Source organism: Pituophis catenifer, unplaced genomic scaffold, assembly GCF_029215685.1.
Source record: "Pituophis catenifer annectens isolate HBS135680 unplaced genomic scaffold, rPitCat1.0.hap2 SCAF_6, whole genome shotgun sequence".
NCBI lineage: Eukaryota > Metazoa > Chordata > Lepidosauria > Squamata > Colubridae > Pituophis > Pituophis catenifer.
In genome coordinates, this window is record NW_027256886.1 from 5499855 (window position 1) to 5519971 (window position 20117).

General features: G+C 42.6%; 1 protein-coding gene across 2 annotated transcripts in view; it reads right to left on the bottom strand.

Annotated features, from left to right (window-relative positions):
* CLCN2 (chloride voltage-gated channel 2) overlaps window positions 1-20117 on the bottom strand; it is a 101374-nt gene that overhangs the window by 31905 nt on the left and 49352 nt on the right. For both annotated transcript variants that reach the window (XM_070945456.1, XM_070945458.1), the window contains exons 11-15: window positions 19726-19881; window positions 8036-8105; window positions 6940-7050; window positions 4390-4603; window positions 1359-1492 (exon numbers count right to left, since the gene is read on the bottom strand). In XM_070945456.1, coding sequence (XP_070801557.1) covers window positions 1359-1492; window positions 4390-4603; window positions 6940-7050; window positions 8036-8105; window positions 19726-19881 — 685 coding nt within the window. The remainder of the gene's footprint in view (window positions 1-1358; window positions 1493-4389; window positions 4604-6939; window positions 7051-8035; window positions 8106-19725; window positions 19882-20117) is intronic.

Sequence of the window (20117 nt, forward strand, 5' to 3'; positions counted from 1 at the left end):
ATCAAGGCAACCTGAGAGCTCTGAGGGGGAAGAGAGAATCGAGCTGTCAGAGAGAGACAGAGAGACAGAGGCGGAGCCTGGGCCGTCCATCAGCCCTCAGATGGAGAGAGTCAGCAGTCCTCAGGTTTGGAGGTGACTGATGAGGAGGAGGAGGAACAGCTGGGTCCAGTGTCTGACACACGGATGCATGGAAGGCAAAGGAGAGGAGAGCAGTGGAAATGTGTGGGCCAGTCCTTGGGCAGGAAGAGCCATCGCTGCTAGCGAAGCCCCACCCTAGCTCTGGGGAAAAAAGGCAGCAGGTGAAGATGAATAGATGTGGCAGACAACTATTCCTCTCCCTGCTGGGCAGACTTGTTAGCCTGTTGTGAGAGAGAGACGTTTTGCTGGGGCTGCTGCCGGTCCTAATAAAGGAATCATTGATTTAACTACAGAGGGTTTGTTGTGTTCGGGGAGCTGGGTTGGAACAAAACCTCTCTCCATGGAACCGATCCCTGGTGCCTGAAAAATTGGGGGCCACTGCTGTAAAGCACTATGGAGTGGTATATAAGTCTAAGTGCTATTGCTATTAGTTCTGCAACCCAACAAGACAGAGAGAGACTTCAGAGGATAATTAGAACTGCAGAAAAAACAATGGCTACCAACCTGCCTTCCATGGAGGACCTGTATACTGCACGAGTCAAAAAGAGGGCTGTGAAAATATCTACAGACCCCTCGCATCCTGGTCATAAACTGTTTCAACTCCTACCCTCAAAACGATGCTATAGAGCACTGCACACCAGAACAACTAGACACAATAACATTTTTTTCCCGAACGCCATAAATCTGTTAAACAAAGAATTCCCGCAACACTGTCAAACTAGTTACTAAGTCTGCATTACTATTACTATTCATCTTCTCATTGTTCCTATCACCCATCTCCTCCCACTTAGGACTGTATGACTGTAACCTTGTTGCTGATATCCTTAGGATTTATATTGACTGTTTCCTAATATGATTTGATTGCTTATTTGTTCCCTATGACTACCATTAAGTGTTGTACCTGAAGATTCTTGACGAATGTATCTTTTCTTTTATGTACACTGAGAGCATATGCACCAAAGACAAATTCTTTGTGTGTCCAATCGCACTTGGCCAATAAAGAATTCTATTCTATTCTATTCTATTCTATTCTATTCTATTCTATTCTATTCTATTCTATTCTATTCTATTCTATTCTATTCTATTCTATTCTATTCCATTCCATTCCATTCCATTCCTGGTTGTAAAAAGTAGAGTGGGGGTATTTAGTTCTTGCTTGCAAAAGGCAAGTTCTACAACTCCTGAATTTCCCCACCTGCCTGCCCATCCTTTTCTCTTACCGGCTGATTCCACCAGAGCTAGGCTCTTCATCTTGGTGCTGTGTAAGACATCCTGAAGATCCCGGTACCTACAGTTCAGTGTGATATAACGCACGTCACGCACCATGATGTCCTCCACGCGTACGTTGTACTTCCTGAAAATGCAAACAAGCAGGCTGGATTTACACAATTAACATTGATTTAACCTACTCTCTGGATATTACCCATGCATTAAACCGGGGGTCCCCAACCTTTCGGACCTCAGGGACCACTAAATTCGTAATTTTAAATCCCACGGACCACTAATATGATCTGCCTAATGACCGGCTAGGTGGGCGTGGCTAAGTGGTCATGTGACTGGGTGGGCGTGGCCAACTCAATGTCAGCCAGCTCCAGGCCATGATGCTGTCCCACTGGAACAAGGCACTCCGGCTCTTCACCACCAGCGAAGAATACGGTAGATTAATGCTAACCAAGGCCGGCGTGTTATGTGAATGCATTTGCTACATCTTCGTCTAATATTGCCGAAGAGTACGACATTACAAGCATGGCTTTGCTCTTTAAAACAGAGGTGGATAATTCAACCCATACCACCCCATCACAGATGTTTATAACGTGTTGTGATAAGTGTAGCCAAAATTTTCAAACGCTTGAAAGGGGCAGGTTTCAAAGGGTGAAATAGGTTGCTTCAGGCATTCATTTCTTCTGATTAAAATTACAGTGGTACCTCGGTACTCATCCTTAATTGGTTCCGGGAGGCGCGATGAGTATCAAAAGCGATGAGTAACAAATACATTTTTTCCCATAAGGAATAATAAAGTGAGTCCCAAGGCAGACGAGTGCCAAATAAATCAAGAAAATCATCCCCTCTCCCTACCCTCCTGCTGTCATCTCCACCAGAACGCTGGGTTGGAGACTGCTGGTGTAAGGTTTCCTACTTGAGTAGGGGGTTAAACTAGAACAGCATCCCCCAATGGGCATCAGGGACTAGTTCCATGGAGAAAGGTTTTTCTGTGGACCAGATGTTGTGGCCCGTCAGCGGCCTGTGCAGATTATAGCTGATTCCGATAATGAGGAGGCTGGTGTGGTGCTGCGCCAGCAGCCTGGGCAGCTGGCGCTCGAATCGGACAGTGAGGAGGCTGGAGAAGATGTGGTGCCAGAGGCGGGGATTCAGCCAGGGCCTTCAGAACCTCCAGAAGCTCCTTTAAGTGAAGAGGACAAAGAGGAGGAGCCTCTTCTCGATGCATGGGCGCTCAGAGCTGCCAAAAGGCAGGAGTAGCTCCTCAGGAGGAGGTCTCCTCGAGAGTAAGGCTTGGGGCTAATTGGCCACTCCCTTAGCCCATTTAAGGAGGAACGCCGCTTGCAGCAAGCTGTAGGGAACAACTTTAGTTCAATCTCCTTCGCGTCTGGATTCTCTGCAAAATTGCTTCTGGGCTTTCTGCCAACTCTAGTAAGACTGTGATTACCTTATCTTAGAATTCTGGTAGGCTGTTAAGACAGTTTATTAACAGCTTTTGATTGATAAAGACTAAGTTATTTGAGTAAAATAAGCTTTGTATAGAGTTTGTGTGTGCTGGTTCTTTGGGGTCCGTAGCTGGGGCAGAAAAACCAGAGGGTTAGACTAGACCTACATCCCACAGATGGGGCTTTGCTTGTCTGTGTGACCTGGTTGCTGGCATGCCATAGATCAGGTACCCGTCCGTGGACTGGGACTGGGGACCCCTGGACTAGAAGACCTCCAAGTCCCTTCCAATTTTGTTGTTCTGACTCTGTTTTGAACCATAGCTTGTTGTGGCTCGCCAGTGGCCACCGGAGCTGGCGGCAGACTCAGACAGTGAGGAGGTTGGGGAGGAACATGGGCCAGTCCTGGAGTCTGGGGAAGGCTCTGATGAGGGCTCTACATTGGAGGCAGAGAGGGGGCCAGGGCCGTCCGACAGTTATCAGCTGCCTTCGGAGTCAGATATCAGTGGGGCAGAAGAACAGCTGGAGCCTGTTCCTAGTGTGCATATGCGCAGAGCTGCCAGGAGAAGTGAACAGCTAAGGAACAAGGGCCAACTCGGGAGTAAAGCCACAGGTGGACGGTGAATAGCCCTTCCCATAGGGAATAAAGAGGAGCGAAGGAGAGGGGAGTTTGCAGGAGACAATTAGTTTAATTCATCAGGGTGAAGATCTGTTCCTGACTTCTTGCCAAGTATTGTCTGCTCCAGCATGGCGTTTGGAAGATATCAGCCTGGCAACTCTCCAAGCCTGATAAAGGTTTGTAGTTGTGAAATCTCATGAAAGACTGTTGGCCGTGACTTTGCTGGAGAGGAATTCCCTTTAATCTAAATAAAAGAGGTTTTATCGGGACCAGGAGTCTGGGGGGGATCTTGGGGGGCCTAGGTCAGAACAGCTTCCATCAGCTTTGGATAATATGTGCATTAGCAGTAGCAATAGCACTTAAGACTTATATGTTGCTTCGCAGTGTTTTACAGCCCTCTCTAAGCAGTTTACAGAGTCAGCATATTGCCCCCAAGAATCTGGATTCTCGTTTTACCCACCTCGGATGGAAGGAAGGAAGGAAGGAAGGAAGGAAGGAAGGAAGGAAGGAAGGAAGGAAGGAGGGAGGAAGGAAGGAGGGAGGGAGGGAGAGAAGGAAGGAAGGAAGGAGGAGGGAGGAAGGGAGTAAGGGAGAAAGGAAGGAGGAAGGAAGGAGGAAGGAGGGAGGGAGGAAGGAAGGAGGAAGGGAGGAAGGAAGGAAGGAAAGAGGGAGGGAATGAGGGAAGGAAGGAAGGAGGAGGGAGGGAGAGAAGGAGGGAGGGAGGGAGGGAGGGAGGGAGGGAAGGAAGGAAGGAAGGAAGGAAGGAAGGAAGGAAGGAAGGAAGGAAGGAAGGAAGGAAGGAAGGAAGGCTGATTCAACCTTGAGCCGGTCAGGATCGAACTGCCGGCAATCGGCAGAATTAGCCTGCAATACTGCGCCCCCATGGCCACATTATTCAGTGTGGTCTGCATCTGGCTCCCCGCAGCATCCCAGCCCTGAGTACGGATCTCTCCCACGTCCACGGACACTTACTCCTGATGTCCCCAACCCAGCTCCGGCAGGTAAGGCAGTTTCTTGATCCGGATGATGCTGTCGTAGAGGGAAGGCTGCAAACTCTGGGCCACGGCATTAGCCAGGATCACCGCAATCATAACCGGCAGGATGTGCGAGATCTGGCCGGTCAGCTCGAAGACGATGACGGCGGTGGAGACCGTGTGGGTGACGGCCCCAGAGAGGGCAGCTGCACCTGGGGAGGAAAGGAGGGAGCCGGGTCAGTGAAGAGCAGGATTGTTTTCTGCATTAGGAGCAGTGGTGGGTTGCTCCCGGTTCGGTCCGGTTCTTGCGAACCGGTAGTAATGGCGGTGGGAAGCTCCGCTCACCCACCCTGACATCATCACTGACATCTGCGCACCAAGTGCCGAAAAAGGAGCGCTGTGCGTGCGTGCTCGTCAGGGCCACGACCAGGAAGATGAGCTTCCCAGGGGGCATGCACGCGCCGGATAAAGGACTTCTGGTTTCCAGCACACGCATGTGTGCCAGCCAGCAAGTCTTCTGGTTACTGCCACACATTTGCACGCGCCAATCAGCCGGTTGTTAACTTTCTGAGCAGTTTGGCAAAGTGGTTGTTGGAAGAAATCATTAGGGCAGAGAACCGGTTGTTAAATTACTTGAATCCCACCACTGTTTACAGCCCTCTAAGTGGTTTACAGAGTCGGCATAATTGGCCCCAACTATCTGAATTCTCATTTTACTGACCTCGGAAGGATGGAAGGCTGAGTCAACCCTGAGCCAGTCAGGATCGAACTCCTGGCAGTGAGCAGACTCAGCCTGCAATACTGCATTCTAACCACTGTGAAACCACGGCTCTTCTGTGGTTCTATCTGTCTGTCTGTCTGTCTGTCTGTCTGTCTGTCTGTCTGTCGTCTGTCTGTCTATCATCTATCTATCTATCTATCTATCTATCTATCTATCTATCTATCATCTATCTATCTATTTATCTATCTATCTATCATCTATCTATCTATCTATGATCTATTATCTATCTATCTATCTACCTACCTATCTATCTATCTATCATCTATCATCTATCTATCTATTTATCTATCTATCATCTATCATCTATCTATCTACCTACCTACCTAATCTATCATCTATCTATCTATCTATCTATCTACCTACCTACCTACCTACCTACCTACCTATCTATCTATCATCTATCATCTATCTATCTATTTATCTATCTATCATCTATCATCTATCTATCTATCTACCTACCTAATCTATCATCTATCTATCTACCTACCTACCTACCTACCTACCTATCTATCATCTATCTATCTATCTATCTATCTATCTATCTATCTATCTATCTATCTATATTGTCTCTCTCTCATCTATCTGTCTATCTATCTATCTATCTATCTATCTATCTATCTATCTACTCTCTCTCATCTATCTATCTATCATTATCTATCTATCTATCTATCTATCTATCTATCTATCTATCTATCTATCTATCTATCTATCTATCTACCTATCTATCTATCTATCTATCATCTATCATCTATCTATCTATTTATCTATCTATCATCTATCATCTATCTATCTATCTACCTACCTACCTAATCTATCATCTATCTATCTATCTATCTATCTATCTATCTATCTATCTATCTATCTACCTACCTACCTACCTATCTATTTATCTATGATCTATGATCTATCTATCTATCTACCTACCTATCTATCTATCTATCATCTATCTATCTATTTATCTATCTATCATCTATCATCTATCTATCTACCTACCTACCTAATCTATCATCTATCTATCTATCTATCTATCTATCTATCTATCTATCTACCTACCTACCTACCTACCTACCTACCTACCTACCTACCTATCTATCATCTATCTATCTATCTATCTATCTATCTATCTATCTATCTATCTGTCTGTATCTATTTCTGTCTTTCTGTCTATCTATCTATTTCTGTCTTTCTGTCTATCTATTTATCTATCTATGTATCTATTTATCTATCCTCTGTCTGTCTTTCTGTCTGTCTGTCTATCTGTCTGTCTGTCTCTCTCTCTCTCTCTCCATCCATGCATCCATCTACATACTGGTATCTATCTACCTACCTACCTACCTACCTACCTACCTACCTACCTAACTTATATGGCCACCCATCTCGCATGTGACCAAATAGTTAAACACAATTAATAATTGCAACCTGCCATCCTTAAAATCAGCTTTAAAATGGTTAAAACTTTTATTAGTGATGCCATAGAGGTGAGGTCCCCAAGAGTTTGAATCTCACTCCACTCATTTGTGAAACTGAAGGGCGGAGGCTCCTTCTCCCCTGTAACACTGCAACATTGAAACACCCCTCTTTTTCTTTCTTACTATTTTAACCTTCTTTCTCTTTCTCTTGCAGCCCCAGAAATGGACCCACCAAACTTTTGTGTCAACGCAGCTAATTGTTTAACTGAGGTGGTGAAGCCCGTGGCTTTGCGCTTGTACCAATGGAATCAATCCTCCTGAATTTTTGGGGGGGAAATAGAAAAAAAATGCCTCTTACCTACCACTGCGTAACCCCCTGGCACAATGCGGTAGATATTGCTGTCCGTGTGAATGCCATCGGGGAACCAAGCTGCCATGCTCTCACCCATCAGCCTCCCAAAAGCCGCCCCTGTTGCAAAGAGAGGAAAAATCAGAAGGCTGGGAAAGGAGAAGATGGACAGGTGATGGAATTTCTCTGCTCTTGGGAGGAAGGCGAAACCAATTTTCTGGGTCTGGGGGGAGATCAAAGGAAAGCCACTGGCTCCCTTCCCACAAGACAAGACCACCACCCCAGGGGTAAAATCCAGCAGGTTCTGACAGGTTCTGGAGAACCGGTAGTGGAAATTTTGAGTAGTTCGGAGAACCGGCAAATACCGACTCTGGCTGGCCCCAGAGTGGGGAGGGAATGGAGATTTTGCAATATCTTTCCCCCAGGAGTGGGGAGGGAATGGAGATTTTGCAATATCTTTCTCCCAGGAGTGGGGAGGGAATGGAGATTTTGCAATATCTTTCCCCCAGGAGTGGGGAGGGAATGAAGATTTTGCAATATCTTTCTCCCAGGAGTGGGGAGGGAATGGAGATTTTGCAATATCTTTCCCTGAGGAATGGGGAGGGAATGGGGTTTTTGCAGTATCCTTTCCCTGGAGTGGGGAGGGAATGGAGATTTTGCAATATCTTTCTCCCAGGAGTGGGGAGGGAATGGAGATTTTGCAGCATCCTTCCCCTGGAGTGGGGAGGGAATGAGGATTTTGCAGTATCCTTCCCACAGGAGTGGGAAGGGAATGGAGATTTTGCAGTATCCTTCCCTTGCCATGCCCACCAAGCCACGCCCATGCCCACCAAGCCACGCCCACAGAACCGGTAGTAAAAAAATTTGGATTTCACCACTTCTATTCTATTCTATTCTATTATATTATATTCTATTCTATTCTATTCTATTCTATTCTATTCCATTTCTTATTCTATTCCATTCCATTCCATTCTCCCAGGACTAGCACTATCTGTATTTGCCTGGGAAAAGTAGGATTCAAATACAGGGCGATATCAAGAAAAGATGCAGCTCCAAGATGGGCGTCAAAGAAAGAGGGAGAAGAGGATGCAGGGGCTGAACTTACCAATGACAAAAACGGGCATGAAAGCCCCGCAAGGCACAGGGATGGTGGTCGCCAAAGCCGACATCCAGAACTGAAGGAAGACAGACAGACAAATGTTGATTAGCAGGAGGGAGAGATTCTCTATGCTGGCTTCCCTGGTTGGGAGTCATTCAGGGGGATTAGCCTACAATCCCCATTAGCCTCCAGCCAGCAGGCCCGTTGGTTGCACTGGTAGTCCTCGACCTATGACCCTTCGTCCAGCGACTGTTTGAAGTTACGACAAGCACTGAAAAAAAAAAGTCACCTCCAACTGGACTTTGCCACTTAATGAACTGACCATCGCAGTGGCCCCAAAAGGATCACGATTGAGGTGCTTAGCCACCAGCTCACATTTATGACGGTCACAGAATTCCGGGTCGCATCATTGCCCCTTTGCAATCTTGCAACAGTAAAGAATGGAGTCTCTCTTTGAGGGAGGTGGGTGGTACAGCAATGTGTTCTGACCTAGGCTCCCTTAAAAAGCCGGGTCTTGGTCCCGGCAAACCTTCTTTTATTTAGACGACTGTGAATTCCTTTCATTCACAGTCAGCAAGGCCTGTCCAAACAGTTTTTCAAAGGAATGTTTATCAACACAGACCTTATCTCGCTTGGCAAGCTGCCAGGTAACTAGTTTCCAAACGCAGTACAAGGCACAACTTGGCACAGAGTCACAAACAGAATTTTCCACTCTTGAAACTACCGAACGAATGAATTGTTTCCTGCAAAAGCCCCCTCCCCATTCGCTCCTCTTTTGTTTCCTATGGGAGGGGCCACTCACCTCCAAGGTGTGGCTTTACTCCCAAGTCGACCCTGCTTTCTGAGTTGTTCTTGTTTTCTGGCAGCTCTACGCATGCGCACACATACAAAGTCAACTTATTGCCCCCACAAACTGGGGGCAATTTACCTACCTTAGAAAGGATGGAAGGCTGAGTCAACCTTGAGCCTGGTGAGATTCGATCTTACTTTAATTGCAGACAGCTGGTGTTAAATTACAGTGCCCTGTCTGTTGAGCTATCCAGGCTCCCTGAATAGTTTAAAAGTTTTAACTTTTAAAAGCATTTTTTCTACAACCTCTTCGGTCGAAGAGGTTGTAAAAAAAAATGCTTTTAAAAGCCTCTGACGATCCCAGCTGAGCTGCAGGATCATAAGATGCTTTTTTAAAAAAAAACTTTTAAAAGCATTTTTTCGGCTGAAGAGGTTGTAGAAAAAATGCTTTTAAAAATTTTAAAAAAAGCCTCTGATGATTACGCGACTCAGATGGGCATGGGGGGGAGGGGCAGGCAGGGATTTTTGCTATCGGTTCTCTGAACCACCCACCACCATCGCTACCAATCGGGCAATCCTGTCTGAACTGGGAGCATTTCACCCCTTTATTATAGTCTATTGCAATTGAGATAAACTATAAAATCCATCCAAATTTGATAAAGATTTCTGTCTCAGGCTTCTCATTATTTTAACTTTGTCATCATTTATCTTAATGTGGCAATCGAAGAGGCTTCGTTAATCCACATCTCATGATCTAGGATTAACTGAAGGGCTCTTGACTTTATCCCTTCGTTCTATTTGTCTTCCAACGATCAAATCTGATTGAGATATTAATTTTAATTTCACATCTGTCTCCTTCCTTCCCTCCCTCCAGATGCTTTCCTGTCTTCTGCAATCATTTTATGCCACTTCAATCATTACAACTTCTTATTCCGTTTTTTTTTTCCACACTGATATGCTACTCATAAGGAATGCGGTAGCTCAGTGGCTAAGACGCTAAGATTGTCGATAGAAAAGTCGGCAGTTCAGTGGTTCGAATCCCTAGTGCCATGTAACAGGGTGAGCTCCCGTTACTTATCCCAGCTTCTGCCAACCTAGCAATTCGAAAACATGTAAAAAATGCAAGTAGAAAAATAGGGACCACCTTTAGTGGGAAGATAACAGCGTTCCATGCGCCTTTGGCCTTTAGTCCTGCTGGCCACATGACCACGGAGACGTCTTCAGACAGTGCTGGCTCCTCGGCTTAGAAACGGAGATGAGCACCGCCCCCTAGAGTCAGGAACGACTAGCACATATGTACGATGGGAACCTTTACCTTTACCTTATGCTACTCATAAAACTACTTTTTCTGTCCTGTCCCTCCCCTCCCCACTAAAGTAGATCTATAAAGTTAGTCAGAGGCTGTTTTTTTAATTTTTAAAAGCATTTTTTCTACAACCTCTTCGGCTGAAAAGGTTGTAAAAAAATGCTTTTAAAAGCCTCTGACGATCCCAGCTGAGTTGCCTGATCGTCAGAGGCTTTTTTTTTTTGTTTACTTTTAAAATCATTTCTTCAGCCGAAGAGGTTGTAGAAAAAATGCTTTTAAAAATAAAAAAACAGCCTCTGATGATCGAATGACTCAGCTGGGCATAGGGGTGGAGGAAGGGGGCAGGAATTTTTGCTACCGGTTCTCCGAACCACCCGCCGCCATCACTACCGGATCAGGTGATCCGGTCTGAACTGGGAGCATTTCACCTCTGAAAAACGGGTCTTCCGGAAGTCCAAAAACAGGCCCGTTTCTGGCCTCCGGAGCCCGGGAGAGACAGTTTTCGCCCTCCCAGTGGCTCGAGGAAAGCGTCTGGAGCCTGGGGAAATCAAAAACAGGCCCCACGCTGTGGTGCAGGAGGCCAACTAGGCCTCATGCCCACCCAGCAACCGGGCAGAGAACCCGTTGCTGAAATTTTTGAAGCCCACCCATCTATAGATCCTAGCTTAGTTCCTCTGTTGGAAAACTAGATTTGTGTGTGCGTTATCTTAGCTATTTCTGCATTTAAATGACGGGGCCCAAAGTTTCCAGGATTTAAGTGATTTCAAGCCACGTGAGGAAAAAAAATCACATATTTCCATGTTCACTCATGACGAAAGCTTTCCCAGCCCTTAGAAAACTAGCTGATCCGGAAGAAAAGCCTCATTTAATTTTCCCCAAGTTTGTCGACTTGCTTCATCTGGTTATTGAATTAGCCCATTCGGAGGGTTGCACAATGCGTTCGGTCATAATCTCATCAAGCAGATTGGGTTTGCAATGACAAGCTGTCATAAAAGACTAATAAAGGTTCATTGTCAACCAACGTAGCATGATGTAGCAGTTTCTTTGTTTGACGGTTTGCTTAAACTTGTTATGGGAATATTCTCTCTGTTGCAATATTTTCAGGATCAGACTCAATAAAGATAATAGAAGTTATAGGTTTAAATATAATTCTCTTTAATCATTATAGGCATTCTATATTCGCTGAATATTCAAGATAGAAGCAAGGAAAATGGGGAGGATGGCTCCTTTTATATACAAGGGGCGGAGCCAGGAATGGGAGTGGTAAATTATGAATACATTAAAGCTCAAGTAATAAGTTAACCCCTGATGTTCCATATATACATTATTTACACATTAGAGAATAAGGCATTTACATCTGACAAATCCCCCTCTAAATGCCGGTTCGTTATACAACACCAGTTACATTCAGATTCAGGACAATATAATACATATAATTTAGAAGTTAAATATTTGTGTTGTTTAGAAGGTAAGGGTTTTGTTAATATGTCAGCTAATTGTTCAGAAGTATCACAATGTATTGCTTTGATGAATCCGTCTTGAGATAGTTGTCTCACGTGCTTAAATTTTATATCAATATGCCTGGACCTTTGTCCAATTGCATCGGATCTAGAAATTTCAATGGCCGCTTTATTATCTTCATGCATAATAAAGGGTAAAGTAGGTTTCTTCCAAACATCTGTGATCAAATCATTGAACCATACAAGGTTATTTGCAGCTTTAGACAAGCAAACATATTCTGCTTCTGTGGTAGAGGTGGCTACCAGTTCTTGTTTACCAGTATACCAGTAAACTGGACAATCGTTCAATAGAAAAACATAACCAGAGGTACTCTTTCTGCATGATGTATCACCGGCCCAATCTGCATCAGCATAACAAGTAATTTTTGGTTCTTTGTCATTATTGGGTTCCAATATTAAACAAAAATCTAATGTACTTTTCAGATATCTTAAAATTCTTTTGACAGCTTCCCAATGATACAAGGTTGGTTTGCTAACATATCTTGACAATAAATTGAGAGGTAATGCAATATCTGGCCTAGTCCAATTAGATATATAAAGGAGTGAACCTATAATTGATCTGTAAAATGTGTTGTCTTTAAACTCAGGGGAAGATTCATCATTGTTTCTAAGAAAATCAGTTTGCATAGGTGTGTCACATGTTTTGGCATTATTTAAGTTACATTTGTTTAGGAGTTCAATGATTTTATCTTTCTGAGTGAGTTTGAATCCCCTTTTTGTTTTGTTAATTTGTACACCAAGGTATTTATTCACTCTACCTAGTGATTTCAATGAGAAGTGTTCGTTTAACTTATTTACAAAGATTTCCCTGCTCTCTTTATGCTTTCCAATATATAAAATATCATCCACATAAATTAATACAAATTCAATATGATCATTACTCTTTTTTACAAAGAAACAGTTATCAGCAGTGGTGGCGTTGAAATCCATGGTCTTTAGTACTTTTACCAAACAATCGTACCATCTTTTGCCAGATTGCTTCAATCCGTACAGACTCTTATTTAGTAACCAAATTTCGTTCTTATTAGTGTATTGACTGTGTGGTGCTCTTACATATATTTCCTTATCTAATTTTGCATGTAAGTATGCAGTCTGTATGTCATATTGAAACACGTCTAGATTGAGTGCAGATGCTACTACAAGAGCTGTTTTGACACTCTCTGTTCTCACTGTGGGTGAATATGTGTCAGTATAGTCTTCTGGATATTTTTGTGCATAACCTTGTGCAACTAGTCTGGCCTTGTATAAGGTATTACCTCCTTCTAAATTCTTAATTTTATAAATCCACCTGGTACCTATAATTGTTTTATCCTTAGGTGCGATCGCAGGTGTGAATACATTTAATCCTTGTAAACTTTTCATTTCTTTTTCCATAGCTAGTTCCCATTTTTCTCTTTCTTCACGGGGAAGTTTTAATACTTCCTCATATGTATTAGGTGTTATTTGTTCCCCATCCATATGCATAATATAATCTTTGTATTTATTTGGTATTTGGTTTCTATTATTTCTAATATTTCTTTCAGGTTTGCTATGGTTGTCATGCAAATATCTGGCTTCCTTTTTTGTTAATGTGTCTGTCTTTATTTTATGCTGACTATTTGTCCAAGTTTTGGTTTTGTTCTTACTTTTGCTAATATTTTGATTTTCTGTTGTTCCTTCCTCGCAAGATATATTATCTTTGCTTTTATTAGGAAAAATTTCATTAAGGTGCAACTTAGACCAATTGGCCTGCTCATGAAACACAGCTGTTCTGGATACTATAAATTTGTTATTATTATCGATGAATCTGTACCCTTTGGTTCCAGTTTCGTATCCCATGAATCTTAATCTCCTGGATACGTTTTCTCCCTTTCTCCTCAATTGTTTAGGTATGTGCACGTCTGCAGTAACTCCAAATATGTGCATGTGTGCTAATTTAGGTTTTCTATTGTACATCACCTCATATGGTGTCTTATTCACAATACTGGACCATGTTCTATTTTGAGTGTAATTTGAATAATGTAAGGCTTCTGACCAAAATTGTTTGCCTAAACCAGCATCCTCTAATGTGCATCTAATCATGGTTTGTAGTGTGGAGTTCTTTCTCTCTGCAATCCCATTTTGAAAGGCAGAAAATGGATTGGACGTGAAATGTAGCATCCCTCTATCCTTTAACCATTGGGAGAATTCTTTAGACATGAATTCACATCCCCTATCTGTCATAATTTGTTTTATTCTGATATTATGTTGTGTTTCTATGCGTTTGTAGAATTCCTTAAATTTCTGAAAGGTTTCATCCTTGTGCTTTAATGTGTAAACAAAACCATAGCGACTGTAATCATCCACTATTGTTAGGAAGTAACGTTTTCTATAGGTAATTGATGGAGTTAATGGACCAACTAAGTCCATATGTACCAAATCAAAAATATTGTTAGTTGATCTGTTAGATTTTTTTGGTCTAGGACTGGTTTTTAGTTTGGTGGATTTACATACTGAGCATTCTAAATAATTTTCACAATTTTTTATTTTTACACCTTCTGCGTGTTCAGTCATTTTTTGTACTACAGGAAAGCTTGCATGTCCTAACTTCCTATGTAAGATATGAGCACACTCATCATGAATTGGTTTACCTATTTTTGGTTTCTTCTCATTGTGTGTATTTTTGTTATCATGAGTTATTTTACATTCATCATTGTCACTGTTACTGACATTTTCATCATCTGCTTCAATACAATCTTCCATATTTGAATCAATGTTATGTAACCATCTTTCTTTGGTTATCAGATAGGGTAGACCCCCTTTTATCATTACAGTGCCTATATTTGTTTTGTTCTTTTCTATAGTTGCTTTCCCCTTTGAGAAAACTATATTGATGTCAGATTCTCTGCTTAGTTTTATAGCACTTAGTATGTTGTGAGGTATTTCTGGGATTAATAATACCCCCTCTATTTTCCCTAAACCAGGCAAGGTTACATTTCCTCTGCCTAATACTTGAACCTTTTCTTGATTAGCTACCTTTATCACAAACTTATCTTCTGTAAATGAAGATAATATACTTTTGTTATTAGTGGTGTGATTTGTTGCACCAGAATCAATAAGCCAATTATTGTTCTCATCTTGTTGTGTTTTGGTGCTGTCTTGTTTATTTAGCCCATTTAGTGACCCAGATTTTCTCTCTTTTGAATTTTCTCTACCCCCTCTACTTTCTCTGTAGTTTGGTGGACTTCTATATTTGTGTCTATCTGTGGAAGATTGTCTGTAATTGTATTTGCTCCTATATTCTGGCCTATGTCTCTCCCTTGGGACTTTGGGACAGTCTCTTCTACTGTGTTCCCTGGATCCACAATTGTGGCATCTAAAGGCCTCATTATATTTATCTTGAAAGACTACTTTCCTAAAAGATTTGTGTTCTGTTTGGTTATTGGAACGATTTTTTTTTGAATTGTCTTCTGCTATCAATTTGTTAGATAGACTTTCTATTGATAAATATCCCAAATTAATGGTATCTAAGTGTGACATAAAGCTATCCCATGATGGATCAAGTGAATTGATAATAACACTTTTCATAGTTTGATCTGAAATCACTTCCCCCCTCAATTGCAGCTCAGCTCTTATTTTGTTTAGATTTATCAAATGTTCACTTATAGAAACCCCTGGTTTCACTCTAGAAGAAAAGAAATCCTTAGACATTCTTGTGGTTGTGGCTACGCTATCGCTGTGAAATAGATTAAACATGCATTGAATTATTTCTGATACAGTTAGGTTTGGTTTGATGCTATGATACATTGCAGGAGACACGCTAGAAATTATTATGAAAAATGCTCTATGATGTAAACAGTCTATTTTTAAAGTCCAAGGTCTTCTTGGAGGACTAGTTATAAAGAATAGTAAATTTTCTTTCATAAAAATAACCTGAAGCTGTTGGTACCACTCTTGTAAATTAATGCCATCAACTCTAAGTTTTGGGAAGTCACTGGGTAAGTTCCCCACATTATTTTGTCCATTACTTACAACCTGAGGCAGTCCGTGGTCTCTCAAGTGCAGGAAATTACAGAACGGCATTGGGATGCTTGTAACGAGTCTGCGCGGTTCTCTGGCCAGTTCAAGTCTTTCGGGGCCGTCTACGTAGTTTTGCACATGCGCGTTGCTCATTTCTTCTTTGGCGCCGTTGTGGAAGGTTCTCTCCATTTCAGCTCTCTCGATCCGCTCCTCTTCAGATGAGTCGGTCTCTGGCTCGGTTTTTGGGGCTTTGGTGATGGCGGCGGTTCTTCTCTTTCTCTTGTGTGTGCTGGCACTCGATTCTGTCTGCGGTGTAGGACGGAATCGGCATGGCTCTCTGGGCTCGGGTGTCGTCGTTTTCGAAGTCAGGATGGGAGCGTGCAGGTCTTGAGTTGTCGGTTTGATTGCTTGCTTCTTCGTTGATGTCTTAGAAATTTTCAATCTTGGCCCAAAAGCAGCAAAAAGTGTTTTCATTGCTGACTCTACTTGAGACTTTGTTAAATCGTCTTCACTTTCTGATTTTGGTTCATCTGAAGAATTTGAGACTTCTTTTTCACTTTCTTCGTCTGATAGCGTTTTTCGCGCCAGAAATTTCGAACTGAGCGTTTTGATTGGCTCTGCTTCATTCTCTTTTGAAGTTCGTTGAAACCAAGATGGCTGCCGTTCAAAATTTCGCGCGGGGTCACATCTTTTCTTTTTAACAACTATTTTCTCAGTAGTCATTTCACTCACAGTTTTTTGATCTTTGGGTTTTTCTTTAATGATGTTTTTCTCTCTCGCTGCTCCGCTGTTCCTCAGCATCTCCTGGAGGTCCGCGATGAGGCTTTCATCATTCTTTTGGCTTTTTAGTATTTTTAATATTTCTGACCTGAGTTCGTTATTTTCTATCTCGATTTCTTCCTGGTCGTTATTTTCACTCATCAGTTCTTCTTCTTCAGTGGTGTATTCTTCGGATTCTCTCGAAATCGCATTTGTGGATTCGTTGATCATCTCTTGATCAGTTTCTATTTCTTTGCTGTAGGCCCTGGTGTTGGGCCTATCTTTCTTGGACATTTTTAATTACTTATTGAGTCAATTAACCATCCTCTGCTACCAGCTTGTTGCAATATTTTCAGGATCAGACTCAATAAAGATAATAGAAGTTATAGGTTTAAATATAATTCTCTTTAATCATTATAGGCATTCTATATTCGCTGAATATTCAAGATAGAAGCAAGGAAAATGGGGAGGATGGCTCCTTTTATATACAAGGGGCGGAGCCAGGAATGGGAGTGGTAAATTATGAATACATTAAAGCTCAAGTAATAAGTTAACCCCTGATGTTCCATATATACATTATTTACACATTAGAGAATAAGGCATTTACATCTGACACTCTCTTTATGGAAAGGAAAGCTAGGATTGCAGCCTTCTTCTTAGTAGCTCCTACAAGCTTGATAGCTTGTCATTTATCCAGAAAATTTTAATGTAAATTTTAATTTGTTCTTAACCTGGGGTTTTAAATTTGTCTTGGGCTAAATTGATTTAATTCGATTTTATTTCTGCTCTTAATTTTACGTGTTTTACTCTGTGCCTGTTCACCGCCCTGAGTCCTTCGGGAGTAGGGCGGTATACAAATTAAAATAAAATAAAAATAAAAGCAGAACCCATGATTGTGTGGATCCCATCCTTTGATTCATCTTTCCTAACGCGGGAGAAAGTGTCCCAAAGGTGTTTTTTTAGGAGGCAACTGGACTGTCTTGTTTTTTTCTTTTGACAATAGAAGGGACCTTGGAGGTCTTCTAGTCCAACCCCCTGCTTAGGCAGGAAACCCTACACTGCTTCAGACAAATGGTTATCCAACATCTTCTTCAAAACTTCCGGTGTTGGAGCATTCACAACTTCTGGAGGCAAGTTGTTCCACTGATTAATTGTTCTAACTGTCAGGAAATATCTCTTTAATTCTAGGTTGCTTCTCTCCTTGGTTAGTTTCCACCCACTGCTTCTTGTTCTACCCTCAGGTGCTTTGGAGAATAGTTTGACTCCCTCTTCTCTGTGGCAGCCCCTGAGATATTGGAAGACTGCTATCAAGTCTCCCCTAGTCCTTCTTTTCATTGAACTAGACCACGGGTCTGCAACCTTAAACACTCAAAGAGCCATTTGGACCATTTTCCCACAGAAAAGAAAACACCGGGAGCCACAAAACCCTTCCTGTGCCTGACTATTTCTTGAGTGGCCACAAAACTAGCATATGTAGTTGAATTAAATGTTCTGTTTTCTTTTGAAACTTTTCTTTTCTTGGATTTATCCATGGTTGGCCTACCGGGGGTTGAAAAGCTCAATAAATCGTGTGCTGGTGGGTGTCACACATTGGTGGTTGTGACGCATATTTTGAGTAACAGGAAGCCGCAGCAGAGGGGTGAAAGAGCCACATGCGGCTCCAGAGCCGCAGGTTGCTGACCCCTGAACATACCCAGTTCCTGAAACCGTTCTTCATATGTTTTAGCCTCCAGTCCCCTAATCATCTTTGTTGCTCTTCTCTGCATTCTTTCTAGAGTCTCAACATCTTTCTTACATCGTGGCGACCAAAACTGAATGCAGTATTCCAAGTGTGGCCTTACCAAGGCATTATAAAATGGTATTAACACTTCACGTTTTGAAGATGTTTCGCTTCTCATCCAAGAAGCTTCTTCAGCTCTAACTGGATGGTGGGGAATTTATTTATTTATTGGTTCGATTTATATGCCGCCCTCCTCCGGAGACTCAGGGCGGCTTACAATGCGTTAAGCAATAGCCTTCATACTTTTGTATATACCTGCTTAGTAGGGTTTTCGGCCCCTCCTAAGCGGTGATCTTTTTTATACAAAGTCAGCTTATTGCCCCCACAATCCGGGTCCTCATTTTACCTCCCTCGAAAGGATGGAAGGCTGAGTCAACCTTGAGCCTGGTGAGATTTGAATTTACAGTAATTGCAGGCAGCTGGTGCTACTTAACAGCATTTTAGTCTGCTGCGCCACCAAGGCTCTGAATGGAATCCAGTCAGAGCTGAAGAAGCTTCTTGGATGAGAGGCGAAACACTTTCAAAAGAAAAAAGAAGAAAATCCATTTGCCTCCTGAAAAAGCACCTTTGGGACAACTAAGATCTGGATGGCTGAGAATCTCTACAGACGTTTGGCAAGAGAAAATGGTTTGAAGCATCTCCTTCCAAACAATTGCTTCCTTGTTCAAGACTAATACCCAGATAAGGAGAGATCATGATCAATACTAAGCAATGATCAATCAGTAAACAATATCTCAATCGCGGGAACCACCAACTCAGAAAAACAAACAGTAAACGACAACCCAGTTAAGGAGCCGCGAAGCAGAAAACAACACTCCCACCAACACTGACAGGGCAAGGTACTCTATATAAACGAAAAACAAACCCCTTCTCCCTTCCAGCACTGATGACGTTACCTAGTTGGGTAATGAAATGTCTGGACGAAAACAACCAAGCTCAGAGAGCACCAAGAATGCCACAATATCAACAGATTTTGGAAATTAGACGCTCCTATTTCCAGATCAGTGGTGGGTTCCTCCCGGTTCTGCCTGGTTCCGCCGAGCCGGTAGCGGTGACAATATGATGTCACTGAACCGGTTCTGCCCCCCTGCGCCGCCCCCCGCATTATTCTTACTCCACCCCCAATCTATTGCTGCCTCCTGAGTCCCAGCTGATGGCTAGACGGAAAAAACTGTTTAAACTCTTGCCGTGGGGCTTCAAAGGGCCTCCCTACAGCTAATCAGTGTTAAAAGAAAACAAATCAGTAGACCGGTGCCTGCAAAAATAAATGGGTAGACCAGTGCCTGCAAAAATACATGAGTAGATCAGTGCCTGCAAAAATAAATGGGTAGACCAGTGCCTGCAAAAATACATGAGTAGATCGGTACAGCTCTGCAAGCAGTTAAAAGCCTGGTAGACCAGTACCTCTGCTAAATCCTAAATAATTGTCACATGACCATCAAGCCACGCCCACAGAAGCGGTAGTAAAAAATTTTAGAACCCACCCCTGTCCCAGATGCCACTGGGGGAAGTCAACCAGAAAGAGGCAGGGCTATATCCAGAGTTGTCCAAAGCCACAACACACCTTCATAAGGATGAAAACCACCAAGGTGACAAAGACATTGGCCCGGGGATGTTTCCAGGCTTCTGAAACACCACCAAACTCGAATTCTTCCGCCAAGCCCTGCTTGGCCCATGTGCGGTTATCAAACAAGGTAACCAGGGTTTCCTTCTGGGTGAGCTGAAAGGGAAAAAAGGAGAAGGTTAGGGGCACAATAACTGCAGAAAGTTTTGTGTTGGATTTCTCCTGGGCCCTACAATTCAAGCAGCCAGAACTTCGGCTTCAGTTTCTAGAAGATTAAACCATGGAACGACTTGCCTCCAGAAGTTGTGGGTGCTCCAACATTGGAGGGATTATTTTTTTTTTGTAAATATTTTTTTATTTTTTTTCAAACTTAAACATAAAATATAACTTTC